General features: G+C 37.9%; 1 protein-coding gene across 7 annotated transcripts in view; it reads right to left on the minus strand.

The window, feature by feature from the left end:
* Positions 1-24,390, minus strand: part of ROBO1 (roundabout guidance receptor 1) — a 698,550-nt gene that overhangs the window by 234,562 nt on the left and 439,598 nt on the right. For all 7 annotated transcript variants that reach the window (XM_040054708.2, XM_058419158.1, XM_058419153.1 and 4 more), the window contains one exon: positions 18,293-18,619. In XM_040054708.2, coding sequence (XP_039910642.1) covers positions 18,293-18,619 — 327 coding nt within the window. The remainder of the gene's footprint in view (positions 1-18,292; positions 18,620-24,390) is intronic.

Consider the following 24,390-nt stretch of genomic DNA (forward strand, 5'->3'; position numbering starts at 1 on the left):
GGCACTGACCTAGTTCCAGTCATGAAGAAATGCTGGGTATCAAATGGTTCTTTTGACTTGGAGAAAGCATAACAGTAAAATGTTCACTAGCCTGGAATTGAAATCTGAGAAAGATATACAGGAGGCCAATTTATAATTTTTACATGGAAAGAGATTAATCTAAGGGAAGTGACAGAATATAAATGAGTCCTGGTTGTCTCAGGTACATGTGTTGTTTTGTGGTTTTTTTTTTCTTTCTCAAACTGTTTGAATACAGTGCAAGTTATTAAATTGAATAGAGTACATGGTGTGATTCTTGGGGGGTCCTGTGCAGGGCCAGGAACTGGTCTTCATGATCCTGTGGGTCCCTTTCAGCTCAGGATATCCTGTGATTCTATGCAACCCTTGACAGCAAGATGAGATTCCCACTTTCATCTGCTCATTCACGTTCCTTTACCAGGAGCTCTCCTCCCTGAAAAATACCTATTAAAAACATTAGCCTAAATATAGCCTAAATATCAGCTAGCACATAGATTTTTCCTAACCATGTTGTGTCAAAACAATTCTGCACAGTTTACATAGCATAATTCAGCTCAGATATTCTCAAAATAGGGTGCCTTGACAGGGGCTGCACATGCAGTCAGCCTTCCTTCAAGCAGGGATGTAATAATGGTAGGGAGGAATAGAGGCAAAGACCTGGGACCAAAACCTCTTAACTTGGCTAAGCAGTAGCCATAAGAGCACACCTGACCTAATTTGACAAAAAAACCCAGTCACATCAGCCAGCTCCCCACCTCTGTGGGGCTGCACACACAGAGGGAAAGGGAGGAGGTTATCCTGCACTCCCCCTTCCTGAGCCACACAGTAACAAGAGCAATTGCAGGATGGGGATAATGCAGCCTAATACTTCAGCAGCTGCAATCCAGAGAAGTGAACTCCACAGTACTGGAATTGCTCTTGCACTCAAAATAGCCTGTGCTGGCTGTGCATTTCTGCATGTAAGAAATCCCTTCTCATTTTTTTATTCTTTAAGATTTATAAATAAAGAGTAAGCATCTGAAAAGGAACAGTCTGCTTCTGCTGCTGTTGTTTTTTGGGCCTGTATCAACTCACAAATATTTAATTACCTATTATATTTTGCAGCCATTAGATAGATTACACCAGGTTTGAGTTTATGCGTTGTGATTTAGATAGAGCCAGCCAGAGCAGCTACACCCAGTCCCTTTACTGGTAGGTTTTCTCTGAAGGCTTAACAGGGTACACAGACATCCAGGCTGAGCTCTCTCACATAAAATTGATAATAAAATAAACTACAGTCAGGTTAGTTATTTTAGCTAGAGACAAAATCATTCCCATAAACATCTCCTCTATCTTCTTCTGATTCGTGACAATGTCCATGTGCACAAACTGCACAAAGAATTGCTGATCTTGCCGCCCACGAAGCGAGCTGTGGCACAGCCCCACAAGACCAGCAACAGAAGGGTGGTTCAGTCTGCATCTGAATTGAAAAATCCTGGAGACCCAAGCAGAAAACCAGCTCTGGACCATGTCTGGGACTCACTTCAGGCGGCCAGCTCAGGTGGGAAGCACAACTGGCTGCAGACTGGTAGGAAGATGTCATAGGGCCAAGCCCAAGTTCAATATCAACATGGAACTTGCTACCTCTGCCTGGGAAAGTGTCTACAACAGCACTTTGAAAGTACAGCCCTGCCACTCCCTGCCCTCTCTTTCAGCATGTTCACTCCTAGTCTAGGCTGTAAGTATAAATAAGCCAACGAAAGACACTACAGCCAGAATAGAGGCAGTGGTTTTTTTCCTTGTAATATGTGACTTCTGAAACTTTGGGTTATATGCCGTGTTTTTGCAAAACTTCAGAGGAAACAGGTATTTTCTCCTGTTGCTCAGTGTAACATGGGCTGAACAAAAATGTATTTGTGTTTTATACTTCTGTCTACTTCATTTCTTTGAAACAATCATAATAAATTTTTAACCAAACAGAAGTAATTTTTTAAAGAATCTTGTTTAATTGGCAGGAAAGATAAGCTAATCTCACACTGCATTTACCAGAATTTTCATTTTCTCACACATAACTGTGTGCACCAAATAAGTAAGTAAGTAAGTAAGTAAATAAATAAATAAATAAATAAATAATCCACTAAGAAAAGTTTGAAAGAGTACAACTGCTGGACCAATATTGACTTTCATTGGTGCATCTCTTGATTTCTCCCCTAAGAAAGTGCTGAAGTTACAAGGAACAGCTAAGAGAGTCACTTTAGTGCATCAGATTTATGACAACCTGAAATCTATTACTTTGTCTTACAAACTCAGGTATATTTTGGCAGTGACATTATATTGAACTCTTTCCACATGATTAAAAGCTGACAGGCTTTGAGGAAGGCGGCCTGGACAACACATTCTCCAGAGAAACCCTCCAAGCATGGTGACTCCGTAAAGATACATCTTTAAACACGTTATTAAAAGTACTTCTAGGTTTATTTTCAACTACTATTCTTAATAAATGAGCCTTGCTGCAAAAGACCTTCATGCACACTAGAAAACACATTATTCAACAATATTCAAAGGCTATAAACATGCAAAGCCACATCACACCAACTCGGATCAATCATCTTCTCCAGTTGTCTGCAGAAAGAGGCAATGCACAGCCAACCTCGGTAAACATCTCAGTGAGAGCACTTGCTTGTCTCAAATATGAAACAAAACAAACTGAGATTTGTACTAATGGTGCACAAATCAAAGGGCAGACCAGTGCTGACCACTCTGAAAACACAGACTGCAAAGCACCTAGGATGTTTGTTTAGATAACCCTCTAAAATGGAAAATATCTCCATTACTTAGCTTGTTAAATGCTGACTGATGCGATCAAAAATTACACTGAGCTTGCCAAAGTCAAGTAAACAAGGCAAGTACCTGAGCATTGTCCTTCCAGCAGGTGTTAGCTGCTGCTTCAGGAAATTGTCAACGTGCCACCTAATAGAGATGGTTACAGCCCACTTGGAGTAACAAACAGCCCGGAGATGTGAGACAACACTGCCTCTGTAACCAGTATTATCCTAATGATGCAGCCTATGAATGTGCAGAAGTTGGACTGAACTTTGCTGTAGACACAGCCTTCCTCCTCCAGTAATTTATTTTTCTTTTGCAAATATTCCATATCAAACCAAGATACACTTTGTAGACTTTGTACCAGTCTATTTATACGGACTAATTTAATGTAGATCACTTCATGGAGAGATAAACCCCAGCTGGGGGAACAAAAATACGTAAAGAATGAAAAAGAGCAAATAAATGTTAACTTTAAGGACAGACAAGTTATCTCGAGATAACTAGGTCTTCAAAAGATAAATGAAAAATAGTAGTAATAATAGAGATTAACAGCTCCTTTACTGGAAGTATGCCCAAGGCTGAGGTAAATGCTAAGTACAAGATTCCATGAATAAAAGCCAAATATTCTCCCCATCATTAAAATAAATTAAAATCTGTTCACATTAGAATTTCCCGTTTTTAACTAAAGGGGAAAAAACCCCAGGCTATTTCTGTATCCTGCTTACCAGAAAACGATTAAATAAATTGAAAGTTACTGGATTTAAAATTAACTTTCCTTCCACTCACTAACAGAAGAGCACGTTTGTATCACCTAACGACTAAACACAAATCAGTTTTGTCCTCACGTCCAGCCTTTTTCTACTCTATCTTGAACCGGAATCCAGGTAATTTCAACAGCAAGATTCCCTGCCCCCTTAAATTTATCATACCATCTATGTTGAAATGGCAGCCAAAGGAGAATTCACATTACACTCCCTCCAAAATCTTCCTCTGCATTGCAAGCACTCGAGGCAGAACTGCAGGGATTTGGCCCCTGCTGCACTAATGAACAAGTTCAGGTGCCCACAGTCACACCATAAAGCCAACTTTCCCCAGGACATACACAGCACGTCCCACAGAGACTTTTATTGGCTTACAAGTCTTATTTCACACCACTGCTAATCCTTTCCCCAGAACAAAGCTGCAAGAGAAACAGTAATTCTCTACCCAGGAGCCTTTTACTATGAATTAGCTCCAAATTATCATGACTGCTATTTTTCTAAACAAAATGGCAAAGCATGCTCCAAAAGCATTTGTGTAACTTGACCATCCCAACAACCACCACTGAAATTGCACGCTAAACAATATTTAGAAAAAAAATGACTACATTACTAAAAGAAACCAACCTACCTTATATTCCATGACTGTCACAAAGAAACAATTACCTTCCCATCACCATAAAACTGCTTCTCCCCACTGTAACAAAGCACAGCATCTGCCAGCACTAACTTTATTTCATCCCATAAAAAGGGGGAGGGCTTTCAGACAGTAATTTCCAACATATTTTGAATAAAATCCTCTTTCATAAAGAGTGCTTCTCTCCCTCTAATGAGCCCTAGTGTAGCACTATTCCTTCCCAAGTCTTGTTGCAGAGCCTCTCTTATTTCCACACACACCTTGAAGTTCCTCAAGAAGGTGAAATCTGCGCCATTTCCCAATCAGTGCCTTAAAAATAAAGCTGCAAAGCCCGCCATAACTTTTTATAGAGGCCATATTACTTCTTTTATAGATGATACAGTAAATCTAAGATACAAAAATAAAATGCACAGGCCCATAAAAGAACTTTATTGTGTGCAGTAATTGAAAGTGTATTTTGTATTTTATTTTTTAAGGTAGAATTACTCTGTGTATTAAATTAACAGAGTTTTGAACGATATGCCTGAATAAATATCTGCAGAATTTTTATTTTGAGTAAGATATGCTCACATGTATGCTTAATTAAATAACTAAAATCATAATGCTAGTATAAATTTAATTTAGAAGATCAATGGTATGTAATATAAAAAGTTAAAATGTTTATTAGTGCAAGCAATTGAATCTATATGAACACTGACGTACCTTAATGGTCTATTCAGTTTTTTCCCTTGTAATTTAAAAAAAAAAACAAAAACAAAAAGCAATGCCATATGTTCCAAAGTTTGATACTCTGCTAGGGTTACAGAAGAGCCTACCTGTGATTTTTCATTCCCCCCATGCACATATATTTCAGATTCAGTTTCAACTCATCTACGAGAAGAATCTCCCATACATCTACAGTGGGGACAATTACATGCAAATAATCATTAGGCATTAGGCACACTAAGCCATATATCTCAACAAATCTTATTAGCTAAACTAATACCCTCCAAGGGAAGTAATTATTATCACTCAAAAACATTTAAATAGAAAGACAGAAGCTCAAATAATTAAAAGTCAAGAATAAAGAGATCATCACTCTTAACATGCCTTCCTGTGCTTTAGGTCTTAGCCACAACCCAGCGCTGAACTTGGAGCCAACACCACACATCATCAGGAACACTTTTATAGGAGCAGAAGTTACCTAATTCCAGAGGGGCTGTCAACACAGTTTCAAAAAATATAAATCCTTGGAAATAACAGACGCACAAAATTTTACCGAGCTTGGGCAGATCCATTAAAGGAGTTTCCTTGGTTTCTTGTAGGTAATGATCCTATTTCCAGGCCTGCCCTGTTAGTGGCCTTCCCTTCCCTCCCTGAATCCCCTGGACAGCTTCAGGAGCCTTTGCTCCCAAGTTAAGCCCCTGCAGCTGCCCCAGCTCTACACTCCAAAGAATACCAAAACCTCTGAGATCCAGAGGAGAAGACATAAGGTGGCCCGTTAAGGACTAAAACTGCAGGTATAACAAACAGCATTGTCATAAAACAGTTAAAATTTTAAGAGTCCCCAGAAAAAGGGGAAGAGGGGAGGAAAGTGAGCAGGCATGAAGCCTTGAGGGACTGGCACCTTCTGCCACTGGGCAAGACTCTTCATTTTCTTACACAATCCCAGCTGGCAGATCTGATGAAGCCGAGTGCCACAGGCTGAGGAATATAAAAAAATCTTTACCTGCTTCGTGCTGTGCGCACATCAAGACACTTTTAAACAAAATCTGCTGAGCAAGACTAGTGCGTAACCAGCTCCTTTCAACTGTTTCCTGCTCTTTTGGTGGTCTATGGCTTTTACAAGATGCCATCAAGATGAATTACAGACAGAGACAGTAACTAAAGTCTGGTGAATAGTTAATGCCTTTGGATGTAGACCACAGACCAATTCAAACTTTCTGCTCTCCTCTTTAAAGATACCACACAGAGCTTCACGCAGTCTTGTGTATCAGCTCATTTCAATATAGTAATACTTCAAGCAAAGGTTTAAAAAACAAGACAAACACAAACCCAAAAACTTTAAAAATACACATTCCCTCTTTTCAGTATGATATGACCAGAGGAAATTACTTTTCCCATGAAAGGAAAGCTTATTAAAAGGACACTGCGACAAGCTACCACTTTTCCAACAATGCTTTTCAAGTTCTCTTCTGCCCCTTCTGCTTTGCCTGGATTTACTAAAGAATAACAGTATTTCTTCAAGACACTAATGTTTCTTAGGAAGCCTGAATAGTCTGAACAGCAAACTTTACACTTACTTTCTCATCCTCTGACTTCCCTTACTGTATTCTTAATTGAAGAATAAATAACAGCAGTGAAACAAACTCCACTGCTGATTTAAATTCCCAGAGCAGTATGAAAGCTTAAGTACAGCAAAATAAGCAGTGTTTTAACTACTGATTTACGTTGTAGGCACAGAATTGTTTATACCTTCTTCAAGCTGTAGCTGTGGTCAGGGTAGTGCACATATATATAGTTTAACAGAGACAGAATCCCTGCATGTACGGTCATGGAATTACAGTCCTCATTGGCATTTCCATACTGTATGAGTTGACTTTTAGCCACAGGTTAACTCTGAATATTTTCTTTAATGAAACTACACTAGGCTGAGCAGAAGTCTCAAGTTTTCCAACCTTTTGAAATTTGGAATAATCTGTGCAACTTTTCAGAGCCCATTCCAACGTTCCAATGTCCTTTTTTGTGCAGCATTCCAGTAATTGTCTCACTGATGAGTCACCTGTACCTTATCTCTTTACTTGTATTTCAAGCTCAATTAAAAATCTTCTTAAGGACTACATAATGTGATTCCAGGTCCTGTTAAGCATCTCCCCCTTAACAGAGTATGGTCCCATAATGCAAAACTTCTGAACATGTACCTTTCACGTTCAGATACATGATGTGGCATTTCAGTGCAAGCATACACTTGCCAAGCTATTCAAGTTCAGACATGGAGAGTGGACTTAGCTTTACCACTACTGGTTTATCTGGGGTTTTTTATCTTGTTTATCTTACTTGTCTTATGTGCAAATCCTGCAAATTGTGACTGATGATTATTGGGTAAATGTATTTTGAACTACGCACATCTACTCTTCCCACCTCTATCTGCTAACCCAGAGGGTCTGTTGTATGTGTGTTTAGAGGAAAGGGTCACTGCTTGACTCTTTCCAAAGTAGTCAGATAATTTGAAGAAAAGTAAATCAGTTTTTTCCCATTAGTTTGCAGCACTCTTCCACAGACAAACTCTACTCACGCTCATCTAATCCTCCAGGAAGACTGGTTTAAATCAGGTTTCTTTTTTGTCATAATTGAAATCAGGAAAAAATTAAGCTTACTTTCTTCTTTCCAGTAACAAAATATTTAAATGATGACAGCACACTGGAGGAGCAAAACCAGGGACTGTAACTGCTAATTACTGCTCCCATTTTTTACCCTCCTAACTTTGAAGCTCTGCATCTATTCCATGACATAGAGCAGAAATATGCATGAGTTGCAATTCGCTCTCTACAACAGGGATAACTAATTGACAGCCTGAAGGCTGAATCCAGCTCTGCAAGATGGTTTTACTTGGATGCCACGATGGCCTAGAGCAAAGACTGCACGTCGTGTACTGAGCTAAACAATTTGCTTAGCCCACAGGAGAGCGGGAAAGAGAGAAAGGGAGTGAGGAGAAGTAGGGAGTGGAAGGAACAAAATGAACGTGGGTGACGGCTGAGGGGCTAGGATGGAAGTGTAACAGTTCCAGCACTTCCCCACCTTCCCAGGTTGCCTGTCCAGAGAGCAGCTTGTGTGGGGTAGAGCTGGAGCAAGCTGGGTCCGTCAGAGCGTCTGCCCCAAACTGGGCTAAGCCAGAGGAGGGAACACAACCACACCGGGCTCTCGAGCCCACACACCTTCTGTGATGAGCTTTTCAGAGAGAGTTTTGCCAGATCTACTGCATAATCAGGGAGAATTGTGAGTAAACTGGTGCCCCAAGAACCCCTACAACAAACAGAGCGTGGAAGGCAGCACCAGTCCAGCTTGGGAACTACAATCTCTCCAACAGGAGGTCACACGGCCAGAAAAGATAGTCTGGAGGTTCCTGGCCTACACACAAAATCTTCACATCCTCTATCACAGAACCACAGAATAAACTAGGTTGGAAAAGACCTCTGAGATCATTTAAGTCCATTTAAGTGACCTAACATCACCTTATCAGTACCTTATTAAACCGTGGCACTGAGGGCCTCATCGAGTCCATTGTAATAAAGCAAATTTGAATTTAGACACTGTCCCTGAACATGAGTGAAATTAAAATCAATGACTGTCATCTGCTTCTGCAGGAGCAGTCCAAAGCCCAGCAGGAACACAGTAAACTGAAGGAAGAAAAACAAGTGTCCCTGTTTACAGCATCTTCTACAACACCTACATATTTCGCTTTCTTGGCCTTCGCTCTCTGGGCAGCAGAGGGTTAAAGACTCAATCATCTTGATATACTCATCTGAGCCATGAGCAGCTGGCAGGGAGAAAACAAAAAAATATAATAATGAGGCCCATAACCATAGGGAATCAGCAATACAGGCTCTAGAGGAATAAATCCAGGAAAATGGAAAATTACAAGTTAGAGAACTCATTTTTCATCCCAGCACCACCCAAAAGGGGTAATTTTTGGAACATTTCAAAGGGTTTCCAAAGTTATTTGTAATTAGTGCTAAAAATTGCTATAAAACATTTCAATTAGTCCTTAAAACATAGCAATGAAGAGCAGTCTTGTGAGGAACAGAACTGCAAGACAGATCCCAATCTCTCCAGAAATGACAGATTTTTTGTGACCACCCGAGGTCAAGATTTAATTTCTTCTTGCCTCAGTTTTTCCTGTCTCAAAAACAGCAAGACCACCTTCATTCCCAAATATGGGTATATTTATATTTTATAAAATGCCTTTAAAAACTTCTTTTGAAACACCTACTTATAAATAGGAGAGAGGACTTTTCATGGTATTCTTGCAAAAGGAAAACAATGCTAAAGTGCTCAAATAGGAGTATCCCTTGATTCTCTTTCCTCTGTATAAGAGACAAAATTTACTAAAGTGAGCTGACCTTTATGACTTTGGTTTTTACTTTGTGAAAATATTGTGACTATTTTTGGGTATAAAAACCTAATTACTTCAGTTACCATGTTAAAGTGAAATAATTTGCAATGCTTACAATTACAACCTTTTATTAATAGCAAAGGATGGGTTCATCCCATTCAGAGTGAAAGAGCTACATATTGAGATTATTATATTTTATTAGCTAATTCTGTGATGGCAGTCTTGAATATTTCAGTGTCCATTTCTTCAGTAATTATTACTACAAGTCTAATACATTTTATTTTATAAAGAAACTTTGCTATCATACAAAGTATCTTGCCAAAAATGCTGCTTGATGCCCACTTATGAAAGGACAGACTTTTACATTGGATTTTAGTTTATTCAGAAAGTGAAACATAGGTAGGTTTTCATATATTTTAATGAAAACTTGATCTATTAATAAACCGAAATCATAGGTATTACAAAGAGCAGTCTAGAAGACACCACTTTAAAAAAATCTCAGTAAAGTCACTTTATCAGTGGAGCCTTTCCTGTTTTAAAACCACACCGCACACTACACCAAAGAACTAAGTCCACTAATAAAACTGGAGCCATACAAATTCTCTTCAGATAAAGATGTCTACAAGAGAGACTTGCTGGTGTCTGACGAAAAATTTAAGAACAGCATGGCATTCAAGGAATCTACTTAATTATTGACATCTTACTCTTGCAGAATTTTTAGTCTACGTATTCTATATACTTTCAGGTGAAAAGAAATCATTAATTTCTTTTACCATCAGAGAAAAGCCTGCAGGATTTCTACAAAACAGCATATCAGAAGAATTACTGTTGAGTAAGGATAAGGCATTGAGCTGAAAACCAGACTTTTAACACTAACAGTTTCTGCCAGGAAAGCATTTGCTAAAAGGAATTGAGGAACAAAAGCAACCAAAAATGCTTTTGCATCTGGAAATGGTTACCAAAATGGCAACTACGTATAAAGTAGCCCAATCACGTAACCCTAAGACTCTTTTTAATTTTTCTTTTAAAAGCAAGTGTTACAAAAAATATTTGACACGTCCCTCTTCTTTTTTTTTTTTTTTTTTTTCCCTTAAACTAAAATACTTTAAAGCTATAAATTAATTAAAAACTAACAAACAAGCTTTTTTTGTGTGTGTGTGTTTTTTTTCCCCTCTGCCTCACTGTGACCTTTTGGAACTGAATTATACAGCACGTATATAGGTAAAAAAATTAGATCTCAGACTAGCCAGCTCTAACACACAGCTCCTCTCCTCAATCAATTTTGATAGCATAGAAGCACAAAGAAACCCAGTTTAGAGAGTCCACATGTGCTTAATCTTTGATTAATTGAACAAAAACTAAGCGCCTCCAGACATATTTCTTTTAATCACAGGAAAGATATCTTTTCAGTTGCTCTGCTAGTAGGAGAGAGTCAGCAGATGTCTGCCTGGTCTAAAGGGAATTTCTGTTTCTCTGGAGAAAACTGTTTAAATGGAGAGGAACAGACATATGCTGACTATGCACTGCTTAACAGATGACGTAGAGAAGCATCTACTACCTCAGGGAGTGGAACGGGGCAGTTTTCAAATTAAATTTCTTTCAAATTCAAAACAATCAGCTGAAATCAATTTACATACAGGATGCAAGTCAAGTCAGACAGCTCTCATCCAAAGAGCTCACAGACAGAAAGATGCAAATCCATCTTTGTCAGCAGCAAGATCTCAAAGAAACGTTTTAACCTGATGACAGTAAAAAGGAAAAATAAAAATGAATTTATTTAAAATTTTAACACAGCTGATACTTTTGTTTTGTGGGGAATGATAATTCAAAGTAATATTTCATTAATATGGAGTATTTGACAAATATTCTCAATATATTGAGAATATATTTGACAAACATCTCAATATATATAATACAAAATGTATTGGCACAAAGCAAACTTATTTTCAAATATTAACTCAGCAGCAGGTCTTTTAAAAAGTTTTTTCTGAAGTTATGAAAGTATCATGCTGGGAAAAAAAAAATATCAGAAAAACCAAATGCATGAGGATTACTAGTCAACATTTTACTTGTCTGACTTTATACTTCTGCCTACAGGCGTATGTCCTGTATCAACAGCTAGGAAATGGAAACATTTATAAAAATAGGAATGATCTTCATCTAGTTCTACCAGGATGTCTGGGGGAGGGAGGAGGAGGAGGGGTGGAGGTGGGGGAAGAAAGATCAAGAGTCTAAAGGAGAAACTGGGAGAAAACGTACTAGAAACCTCTTAGATGAAAACACCATGTAAAGACTCCCTTGGACCAGAGGAAGGTAACAACCAGGAAAAAAGAGGAGACTGCCAGCGGTCTCAGTTAATTTGATAACTTGCACTAAGGAGTTCCCTCTGAACTCTGCTTGAGGCTCAATCCTTCCCAGTCCACAGGCACACACACACAGGCTGGAGAACTATTCAACAGCACACCGCTTAATGCCGTGGAAAAGGGAGGAAAAACAAGCACCAGACACTTAAAACAAACTGTGGTATCAAAATGTCCTTTTCCTTCTTCATGCAATTAGGATATCTGTCTTTATTCACATTTACACTCGATGTTATCAAGTAAAAATAGTCTTCCAATGGCTTCTGAATAGCAAAACTAAGATGATCTTTGGTATCAATTCACTATGTTGGCTGGATTTAGGAAAAGCACTTAAATACTTGTCTAGGGCGATGCTTGATACAGTAAGGCCCTTCAACCTCAATAATTTTGATTCAGTTTTTTTTCTTTGAAACTAACAACTTGATGATGAAATGTACAAAGTAAAGTTTTCACCTCATTTGAAGAGCCAAATTCCCCAGTTTTGGTTCGAGGTTTCATCTAATATTTTACCCATCGGAGCTGCCATTCCACAAAAAGACTGCCACCATGTTGTTTGATTTATGAATTCACTGAGCTGCACAGCAATTTCTGGCAAGACTATAAAATATCTAATTTTCTTAATCATCCATCCCAGCACGGCCACCGTAACATCCCAAATCACTCATCAGCTTATGAATAATCTGTTTATTCACAGTATCAAAACCCATCAAGAACTGTACTCCTAAACAGTTTCTGGGAAAACGCAGACATGTAAGAACACTTTTCAGACAAAGTGTGCATTATTTTGTCCTGATCTTGGCAGGAGTAAATAATTGCATTGAAGAGGAATCTTTTATTTATGTGCTCTGTTTCCACAGTGGTTGAAAGTCTCATCCATGAAAAATTTTCATTTATTATCATTGTTATCGTTGTTTTAAGTATCACCTGTGAACTGTTTTGACACAGAATTAGCTACAATGCTCAAATATGTTGACACACGTCCACAATGAAAGTCCTCTTAGTCTGGTTCCAACATCTACTGAATCCTAGCACTTCAGGTGTAGTACGGAAGAGGCTTCCAAACATCCTCACAGAACAACCAAAACCCTAAAATACAATTCTCATGATTTTTAAGACTTTTAAGAACTAATATTACAAATTTCCAAATACATACAAGTTACATTTTAGATAAACATTAAAATTTCCTTTAATAATAGACTTAGACATAACTGTAGAATGAAGTTCTGCCATACCAAACTTACAAGCAGAAGTATATTTAAGTTATGGCATTTCCAGTCAAGCCTCACTGCTTTAGTTTTCTCTAGGTTGTTTTTTTATTGTTGTTTATTATTAAATCTTTAGGGTTTTGTCTTTCTCAAATCTGTACATAAGTTTATTCCTTAATGCATACATTAACCTTGTAACCCCCTCTACAGCATGCAAAGCCAGTAACTATTGTTTTATCCATTTATTTCATGAGGGCAAGCAAAAGACTCAAAAAAGACAGACCTTTTGTGATACCTTAAAACCAACCATTTACTTGAAACAAAGCCCTGACTTTTGTGAGACTTTGCCAAATAAAATTGTAACAACACAAACAGCACATGCTTGCTACGCACATGGGTGCCTCAAACGATGGAAGTTCTGATATGTATCCAGAATGTTTTATTCGTTGTCATGCAGCTGAAGAAAGGAGCTGTCACACTCTCTTAATGTGCCAATGATTACACATAAGGTCCATTTATACAAATTTAATTGTTTGAATTTTGACAATATTGCATAACTTGCAGGTAATAATACAATCAATAACTCAGGAAGACTGTATATTTCCTAAAATTAATGCAAAATGAAAAAAAAATTGCAGCTAATTGAGCAGCTCATATTATGCATAACCAGAAAATGAACTACAGGAAACTCATCACTGATTTTCAGATTCTATAATCTTAAAACTGTAACAAAGCATTTTCAGAACTACAGCCATCATCTAGTATGCACTGGAAGTTACGTTACGATGGTGACAAAGCTACACATGAAAGAGTCATGCCAAATACCTTGGTCATAAATATACCCCTACCCTAAAAACTCACTCTGAGAAGGCCAGGGGTGAGGGGAAAGAACTTCTGTGTCAAAAGAGAAATAAGTTTGTCTCAGAGAAATATGATTTGAAAAACAGATTTGCGTAGTCCCTAACTAGCAAACATAACCAACTTTACTGGCATTGGATATTTTTCTTAACAGCCTGAAAAATCTTTACAGTGGAGAAAGGATTATGAATATATACCACTGCAGCTATTGTTGCCACTCTCAAGATGAGCAGGCTTCTACTAAATTGTTACTTATCAGACATCCACAAGATCCAGAGATACAATTTTCCTCAAAAAGGAGTAACAGGGAAAAAAAAATTAAATATTTGAATCAAACTATCACACATCAGTAACTGAATTTGGTCTTAATCAGGTGGATCCATTCAAATCCTGAGAGATTCAAACATGTGAAGCAGCTTGCAGCCACTTCCCAGTCTGCTAATGCACTTTTTCAAAACTGCTTCTATTTCTCTACTCTGAAAAACGTCTTTGTTTTCCAACAGTTTATGTGATAGCCAAAACAGTCTTCAGCCTTTACTCTGAGGATGAAGCATGATTCTACTTTCTTCTCCCACCTGTAAAAGCTGACATTTATAGAGAGAATTACCCAGCTTCGTTTTGACAGGGACATGCCCTTTCCACATTCTTTAGGACCTTTCACCACCGGAGAACGTGTCACTGGTAGGCAGTAATCCAAAACCAGTTACATTCCTCCAAAACAAAACATGGAGCTAATTTAAGTAGGTCTCCGGTGATCAAAAGGCTGAGTTCAGGAAGTCAGGACGAGGGAGGGAAGCGGGCTTGGAGCGGCCTCAGTGTGGAGGATGCCTCCAGCCTGTGACCTGATTATCCCACGGCTCACCCCTTCTGGGCTACACTGCAGAAACTGCCTGCTCCTGCAAATCAACTCCGAACACATGCAGCCAGTCTGCATTTCAAAAAGGTCTGGAAATGGGATTTCAAATACAGATGAAACCAGTCAACTTAAAATATAAATCCCCCAGTTAATCAGGAGTTACATCACTTATCTGACTTGTGATTTGCATTTGAGTTCCAGTTTATGCAAATTTATCTCCTTCCCATTCAGGAAGATATGACAGATCTAAATTACAAAGAAAATGTCAAGTAATACTAAATTGCAAAGCTTCTTTCCACAGAGCTGTGTAACAGAGAGTAGTTTTACTAGTCTCCAAAGTGTCTGAAAGCTGTTAATTCTTGAAATATCAAGTGGCTTGTTAAAGAACACGTTTGGCACATTTAGGATACCATTCTCCACCAGCCAGAAGATCATCTTGTTCTTAAGGATTTTTAGGGGATGAGGCATGGTTTCAATGTAATAACCGCAGAAACTTAAGCAAATACAGCTCCACAAATATTTGTATATAAAATGCAATAGGACTATGGAGGAGATATATCAAATCCTTAATGCTGTGAGTAGACACACTGCTTCTTCAAACATTCTGGAAGGGTCACAGGAGCCACAGATTGAATAAGAGACTTATTTAATTCAATTTGCTGATAATAAATGTTACTTAGGTCATGTTCAATGGTGTTAATTGAGGACTAACACTATCAACTCCTAGATATATATCAGTGGAAGAAAATGCAGCACCCTCTGGATTAAATGGCATGCAAATGTCAGTCAAGTTACCAAGGAGAGGCTGATGACCAGAAAGTGACAAAGCAGAGGGAAAACCATCTTCAGTTCTGATTTAAGTCACTACTCCCCTGTAGAAATCGAATCTAAAGCTGTTTTGAAAGTACTTAAAATACACAGGTATTTAAAAAAGATAAAACAGCTTTTAATACAGTGCAACCTTCTGAAATCTTTGTAGCTTTGAAATCCCATTACATTTCCTTCTTTGCAAGTGTGGAATCTAAGCATAGTGTGCTTAAGGAAGACGTCCATCTGATTACATAGACAACAAAATTCTCTGTATGGATTAATCGCAAAAGATGACCATGGGAAGCACTTAAAAAGTTGAAAACTAATTGCATAAAGGCATAACAGACGTGAAAATTTACTTCAGTATTAACCCGAATCTGAAGTCAAGTGCACAACATCCACTGAAAAGAGAAGGAACTTCATCTAACTGAAGGTGTTACCAGGAGATGATGGAAGGAAAGTGATCAATTTCTTATTGCATTGTGAAACAAACTGGTGCAGACGTGAGCTGCCTCTTCCAGTCACAGCCAGCAGGTAAACTGCAAAACATGATGCTGTTTCCTGTTTCACAAAAGGTCTGTGGCAAAATTTGTAGCATCAAAGCATATAATGAGTACTCTTACTCATCTTCTGTACTTTGTGGAAACTAGAAACTAAACAAAGGCAATTTGACTGTAAACATACAAAAATTAAACTGTAACATAAAGATTTCTAACCCAGCAAGTGCTTATGACTACAGGCATACAAATGTAAATGCTCTGGTGCTCAGCACAGGTGTACTGAGAACTAAACAGAGCAGGTTGCTGATTTGCAGCAATCTGCTGTGAACATAGCTCCAGTTTATAATGACGATAACATTACCCCTATAATGCAAAGCTTTTTAATTTAATGCAGATTTATTCCACCAGCCTTCAACTCTTTCCTTGTTCCTCACCTCTTCTGTACTATTTAAAGTGTTTTGGTGCTATTGCACTGTCACATCACTACCTTTCTACTAAAATAATAACCTTTACTGTTAAAATTCTTTGTCTACGATGTCCTGGTATGCAACTAAAACTGTATATCATTATACCTAGAAATCTGATTTCCAAATACATATTATGATTTTTTTTTTTTTTCCCTTTACAGCATTGGTGGTGGTTATTTTTTGATAAAAGCCCATGAAACCAGGGCTACTGAGATCCACATTGAGGAAGATCAACAATTTAATGCTACATTATTGTTAAACGGTGTACATTTACACACTTTAAAGAAGCTTTGTTTTGGGGTTTGTTTGTTTGTTTTTGTTTTGTTTTGTCTCAAGTGTTGGCAGAAGCTCTTAAAAAAATTGTGGCAATATCAATATTTTGCATTCAGTCCCTGTTGGTAAGACTCTCTACTATAATCACATGAAAATTAGTTGAGCCAAACACATTTAATAACTATGTACCAGTTGAATTGATGCATGCCACAGTGCATCACTGAAGTCCACCTCATGTTTCTGGATTCTGATGAGTGGTGGTGAAAGTCACAGAAACACCAAGTGCATTTCACACATCGCCTCAAGGTACATCACAAACCAGAAGAAGGCAAAATAAGCACAGAACATTAAAACCCCTCCTAAGAGCCAAGGTGAAGTGCTATAAATGAAACAGCAATTAGATAAAAATCAAGATCTGAATCATTAATGTCCACTCAAAATTACACTTCCGAGATACCATTTATAGCATTTGGGAGTAACGAGTCAGAGTATGATTCAAACAGGCTACACATTTACTGGATAAGCATACTTCCAGCTACACTGATTACCTTTATCACTAGAAGTGGTTAACAAGGAAACAGCATGATCTTAATCAGGTATATCTAGGCTGTTATACGTGAAGCTTGAGGTCTTTCTGGTGTAGTTATGAAAGTCCTTAGGATTGTCTTGAATGTGAGAGACTAGACAGAGGGCACAAGCAAATGCACAAATTTATAGTCTATTTCCTTGGCCATCTGTGAGACTTATGAAAATCCAACCCCTCTTCTAAAATTATACACCAACGGTGGCACTTAACTTATCTAAGAGATAGGAGCCTCTTCAGAGGTCATTAACAACATGAATCATTCAGTCAACAGAGATCAGTGTTTTCGGAGTGACTCACCCATTCTGTGCTGCTCTTCAACAGGACACCAGGTGAATTGCTACATGTTACAAAGGAAGCCTATAAAAGCCACTTCAAAACAGATACCTAACTTCGAGTTGCAAGGCTTTCTCTGACTTTAGTACCCCCAAAATGGATTTTTTTGACCTACACTTGGCCCTCCATACAAATGCTTAAACCACTTTAATGTACGCTCTCTTCCTCTACAAGTAAGAGTTTAAAGGATATACAGGAAGAGATAAGCATTACAAAGTGATGTGAACATACTTGACTGCTCCTTCCGTTGGCCAAATACTTAAGACCAGAGAGATAATTTTGTGGGCCAGTTCTTTTAGAGAAAAAAAATAATTAATTTTGTGTTTCTAAATCTGCCATTCTCCTTTCTAGTGTTTATTTGTACAACAACAATTACTGTTAGATCAAATCCTGGCTCCTATTACACACTAAATTGCACGGTTATCCGGAGAGGAAAAGAAACCACGTGTAAATTGAAACTAAGTGTACAAAATCTTACAAACATAAAGCAATCATAAGTTCACGGAAGCATAAAAGTAGCGAGAATGAACAAAATCATCTGAATTTCTCCAGTGATACATCTTCTGACTCTCCTTCCATTTTCCTATCTCTGTGTAAATAATAATTAACCGTGTAATTCCTTCATTGCTTTTAAGTCACTGCCTCAGAGGCAGCTCACACTTATTTTTATCTTCAAATAACATCAAAGCAAGCAGCTGTTACCAAAAGAGGGGGGAGGAGGGAAATGTACTTACTTGCCACCTCCAGCGATGCATTGTGACTTACAGCCTCCCCGAGGTAATTCCTTGCCACACACACATAGACCCCTTCGTCCGGCCGGCTCTTGCGCCCGTGCACGATGCGCAGGAAAAATAAAGATCCGCTGGGCAGCAGCATCCGGTGGGAGCGCGGGTCATCCTTGTCCGTTTCCACCCTTTCCCCCCCCTTGTACCACTCGATGGTGGGGGTCGGCCTTCCCTCTGCTTTGCAGTTCAAAGTGGCTGGTTCTCCTTTGGAAACAATCAAATCGGAGGGGTGTTCCACGATTCGAGGCGGGAAATCCTCCTGTCGAAGACGGGAACCTGCGAGGTGAAAACAAAGTTTTCTTAGGAAACCACTGCCAGGTACAGTCACGGTGTTTTGCAAAACAACTACTTAACCATCACCTCCTAGCACAGCATTTAATAAGAGCAACTATTAGAGTCCTAAAGTCCTAAAGAAAACCTTAGTGCGCTTCATCGTGTGCAAGTTTCTCCCAAGTGAGCATTCACTTATTCAAAAGCATTTTTTCAACAGGGGACCTTGTATTCGTGAATGGCCATATTCCTAAATCACATCAATCTTGGATCTATTCACATACATAAATTTATACATATGTGCATATGCATATCTAGAACTACAAAAACTAGTCCTACAGATACTCCACAGAGATCACACAACCTCGACCAGCAGAACTGGTACTTCTAATCCATAACCCAAAGCCAACCTCAAGCAACCTTCTGGAAAGGCCATTAATCCATGCAATGTCTACAGAGTAACTCCAACATTTCCAATGCCCACAGAGTTGCTTTATTTCACTTGTACTATCATCTCTTAAGTTCCTTGTTAAGGAGTGCCATAGAAGTATAAATGCATGAAGGGCCTGAGTGCTGCTTATGCCTCGTGCATCAGGGAAAATTTTTACTTTATAAAATTCTAGATGTCTCCAGTCCAGAAAAAAAACCATGAGGCAAGAGTATCCAGCTTAAAAGAAAGGTTAAAAGCAAATAAGATACTCTTCTAGACAAGGTGCTTTTAAACAAGATGGTCTTCTAGAAAAGCATTCAGTTTCAGACTATTTCAAAATCCGAGCTGATTACTTACATAAAGAAGAAAAACACCCAAACCAAATAAAAAAAAACCACAAACAAAAGAACCCCAAACAAACAAAAGAAAACACAAAACAAAGGGGAGAAAAAACCAAAAAGCCCCCAAGACCCCAACAAACATACAACCCCAGTAATAGTCTGCATAGATATATATATATCACAGGCAACTATGACAACCTACTGGGTACCCAAGAGTTCCAGACTGAGAATAAACAGCTATGAAAACTTTCAGGGTTTCAAAACGTTGACTAAAATTCAAATTACTGTTTTCTTCACTTCTCTCTTTCTTGAAGCACAACTTTGCCATGGATAAAAATTAGTCTCTTGGGTCAGTAATTCCTGATTATTAAAATCTCAGATGCCAAGATTCTTTATTAACATTAATAACATGGGGTTTGAACAGCTGCGAAGCACCAGAAAGAAACACAACATCTATTCACTGCAAGTTAATAGACCATAAACTAATATGGAAACAGGGAAAGGAGACAAGAAGAGGAGAGGTCCAGGGAATATTGCTTTAAATATATGCTAAATATGTCCCTTATATATTTTTAATATACATATATTTATTTATATATATATATATATATATATGTATGTCTGTAAAATAAAAAGTTTTCTAAAATGTACAATTTTCATTTTATTTCACACTTTCTTCACGTCAAGATAATTAAATGTTCAACTAACCAGCCAGCACTACCACACACTCAAAAATCCCTGTCAGTATGGCCGGACTACTACATCGAAATATATTTGCATACTGTATGTAGTAAAACAGGGTAGTTTTACATGAACATTACTTGATCATTAAATACAAAACATTTCAAACAGCAAATAAGCCTACTCTTCAGATAAGGTTTGGGTAGACAGAACAGAAGTCAAGGAGCTTCCAAACCCCTCTGCTGGCTACACACCCCTGCACAGCCCAAGCCTGCATATCACACCAAAGCCAAATTTTAAGCAGCACCTCCAAGACATTTGGCACAGGCCAAACCCAGTGAAAGGAGAGCTAAGAGCACAAGTAAAGAAAATTGTGCCAATCAGCACTGGTCTTCTGCAGCAGCTAAAAACGTCTCTAATAGACTTCTGAGTTCCCTGAGAACACACGTCAGTTACTGCAAAGCTGCATTTGTGTCAACTCATCCCGAACTTTTACACAGCTTTTTGTGAATAGCCCTTCATTCACTATTTCTGCCCTCACAAGTGGGCTGACCAATTTCAATCCCTCTTTCCCAGATAAAAATGCCTTGAGAGTGATAAAAAAACTTTTTTTCTTTTTAATATTTTTACTCACTTCCTATGTAATTCCCAAGGAAAGACATTGAAACAAAGGATTACAGAGCTAAAATCAATTGCTCTAAGACACACTGGAAAAATAAAAAAGCCTATTTCAATGCAAGATGTTTAAAAGGCAGTTAAGAAGTCTTTTAAAAACCAAAGTTTTGACATATGCTAGTATGTACCATGTTTGTATTTTCACGGGCCATGCTAGCCCGCCAGCACACAACACAGTACAAACCTCCTATTGTTCCTGTCAGCCTGGCCCAGACCACAAATAAATGAAATACCATTTTCAGATATATTGAATGCAAGCTTTCCACACTGGCATTTAACTGGCTGTACATGTACTTCAAGCACTGTACAGAATGAAAGCATAAAGACTGACCTCTAAACTTTCGTGAAAACTGAGACTCAAAACCCTAAGCAGGGAAAAGAAAAATCCTTCAGGATCATCCAGGAATGCTCATATATATTTTTATGTTTGCTGGATAATATTGGAGAAGATAAATGACAGAAATACTCTTTTCTTTTTTTCTTTTTTTTTTTTTTTTTTTTAGTCTTATTATTTTATAAAGTAACATTTCTCTAGCAAATTTCACAACATTGCTTAAATCAGAAAGGGACTAAAGTTGCATATTAGTTGACTGGCACAGAGTGAGCACTAACCACAGATTTAGTGATAACTGCCTGAGGGGTATAATGGCCTTGACAACCAAGTTATAATCTTTCTACATATCTACACTTTTTTTTTTTTTTTTTTAAATCTTCCTTTTATCTAGTTATTTAAGCTGCATTTACATTTTATTGAGAAGCAGCAGCTTCAATTATCAACATAAATTTTAGAGTGGGCACCAATCCTATAATTTTCTTGTCAAAAATCCTTCCAAGAAGATACCCGTTTAAAAAAAAAAAAAAAAAAACCAAAAAAAAAAAAAAAAAAAAAACCACACCCACACCACCACCAAAACCTCCAAAAGCTGAGCACCTTATACGTACTGCATCTGCCATTAAATATGCAACAGAGCTGCTGTTTCTTTTCCCCAAAGATGACAACACTGGGTTATAGGAACTAACCAACTTGTGTTTTCTGCTTTTATTACAATTCAAGTCTTTCATAAAAAGTCAATTGGATGCCACCAATTAAAGTACACCATACTAATTATTTCATGCTGCTGCCTAAAAGAACAATTATATGAAATCATGTTTCTAGTTTCTTGGACTGTGCCACAACAATTTTTACAAGAATTCAAGCAATGACATAAACACATGTGAAACTTCAAAGAAAACTTGCATTAGATAAATGACAAATTCATAGAAGCTAAGACTTACTTTTATTCCCACCTTAAAACATCCTGTTGGTAGCATATTCAAACAAAATTTACTGATGAACAGCAGGGAGTGTATTTAAATATGAAAGCTGATGATATCAGGAGTTCAAACACTGTGTACCCCCTGCGTACAAACACGTTCTCCTTTGGGACAAAACAGAAAAGTTCTGTGCTATTGAAAAAAATTGCATCAGTTGATCTAAACCTGAAACCAGATGGATATGGAAAACCTCATTTCCCAAGATCTATATATCTAAATAATAATTTATCAGAAGTATTATAAAATACTGCGTGACAGACTGCATCCTTAGCCAAATTCCTAAGGGCCAGTACACTCTTGGCCCTGGTTTTTTTTCCCATTCCACAAATACTGCATTTAACAGTGATTTTCTGAGCTCAAGAACCTTGCTCTTTTTTCCCTCATTATTGAAACCCTATGTAAGAGCTGAGTAACTGGCCTAATTGCTATCAAAGTTATTAGCAAAATGCTAACAAACAAAACCACAAGTTGAAAAGCAGTGTTAGGTGATCCTTGCAAGCAGTTATACTTAATCAGAACATAAGAGCTCCGCCAATTCCCCAGTGCTTCCTGTAATAACTTAACCTCTTTCAGAAACTTTTCAGAAAGTGGAGGGGAGTATCTTTGTGGTTTTATGTAAGTTGACTGGAAAGATGCTCCATAAGTCTCTCAATCTAGCAGTGAGAAATCTTTCCCTAATTCTCAGGTTAAACATACCTCCAAACAGTAAATACCTCATTCTTCCTATGTTGGAAGTGACCTATAATTCAGATCTCACCACAAACTTCTTAGAATTTTATGCCTTTGACGTGCAAATTGCAACTATTTCCTTTTTTACCAGCCTCTTGGATTCTGTGTTGTTGCTGCTCTTAGAAGTCACAAAGCTAATTTCATCTGGTTTCCCCCCTCATAAGATTTTCTCACCTTTCCCTTGTCTTAAATTCTAGTTTATCCTTTTTGAAGATGAAGATCTAAACCATGCACACTCCAGAGGCAAGCAGAATTTAAGTACTATTTCAAGCACACGCTGCAAAACTATATCACATCATGCTACAGGGCAAAAATAACTAAAGGATAAATCAAAGTATTTTTCTGCAAGTGGCTTTTCTGCCCCTATACCTCGAGCTAACCTAATCTACTGAGTTTGCTCTGTTGCACAGACAACAAATAATTTTCAAGGAAAAACAACAGAACTAGGAAGATCCACTGAGATTTTGTCCCATTCATTTTCTTTCTCTCAACTTCTTCCTTCTTTTAATATTCCTACTCTTTGTATACTACCCTTGTGCAGCTTCAATAAAACACCTGATTTCTGAGCTTTGTAGACTACAGGAACTGCATATTAAAAAACAGCTACTTGTGACATTTCCTTTTCAGGGTTTGCAGTTGTCCTTTCATACCCAAAGACATGAAATAATTAATAAAGATAGTGATGCTGTGCCTATTTGGATTTTCCCAAAATAGTTATATCAGAACAGGAGTTTCATTGTCTAATTCTACTTTGCTATAAAGCAAAAGAGTAAGCACTGCATTTAATTGCTATTTCTGTAACACTGACTGGAGAACAGCACTGGTATCACTTTGGACTGAGGAAGCAGGCATTTGACACAGTTTTATTTACAACACCTGTCCATTTCTAGCACCTGAGCATTAAACAAATATCCTAGATAAACAAAGTTACACTTTTTACCTAAATCCTGCCATTACTTTGCACAGTCATAACTCCTTTAAAAGGATGCCACCTTTCTGAACAAAAATGTTCCCCTGCAAGTGAGAGAGTATTTGCACACCAAGGAGGAAAACCCACAGTGGAAATGTAACAGCACCGTCAGCTGATTAATGCCCACCTGGGACTACAGCTTTATTGAAATGCATTTCAAGACATGGTAAATGGTTCTAACTGGAATAGGTCCAGTTCTTTTCAATAGATACCATAAAATGTGACAAGCAAGGCTCTCACTTTGGATCAGGAGAACCTGCAATTATCCTATGTCTTCCCAATGAAGAGAAATGCTCCTTTTCTTCTTCTGAGCACACAGTGGAAAATAGGTGAGCAAGATGTAAATGAAAAGAAAAGCCCTGAACACTACCTGATCTATTCCACCATGAAACCACACTGATGTTCCCTGAAAAAGTTCTTATTTCAGTTTATATCACCATGTCAAGGAATCCTTTTGCTTCCCTCCTCTAATCACTACTAAAATCTCATTGATAGATGAAATTATTAACATATTTTTCTTTTAATTATTTCTCCTACTAAGGGATATCTGGGGATAAAGCAAAATAGTTTGCTTTAAAAACAAAATCTGATTACAAAATGTGGGCCATGGCCTTAAAAATAAATCTGTAGACACCCA

The sequence above is a fragment of the Hirundo rustica genome, chromosome 2 (genome assembly GCF_015227805.2).
Source record: "Hirundo rustica isolate bHirRus1 chromosome 2, bHirRus1.pri.v3, whole genome shotgun sequence".
Taxonomy (NCBI): Eukaryota; Metazoa; Chordata; class Aves; order Passeriformes; family Hirundinidae; genus Hirundo; species Hirundo rustica.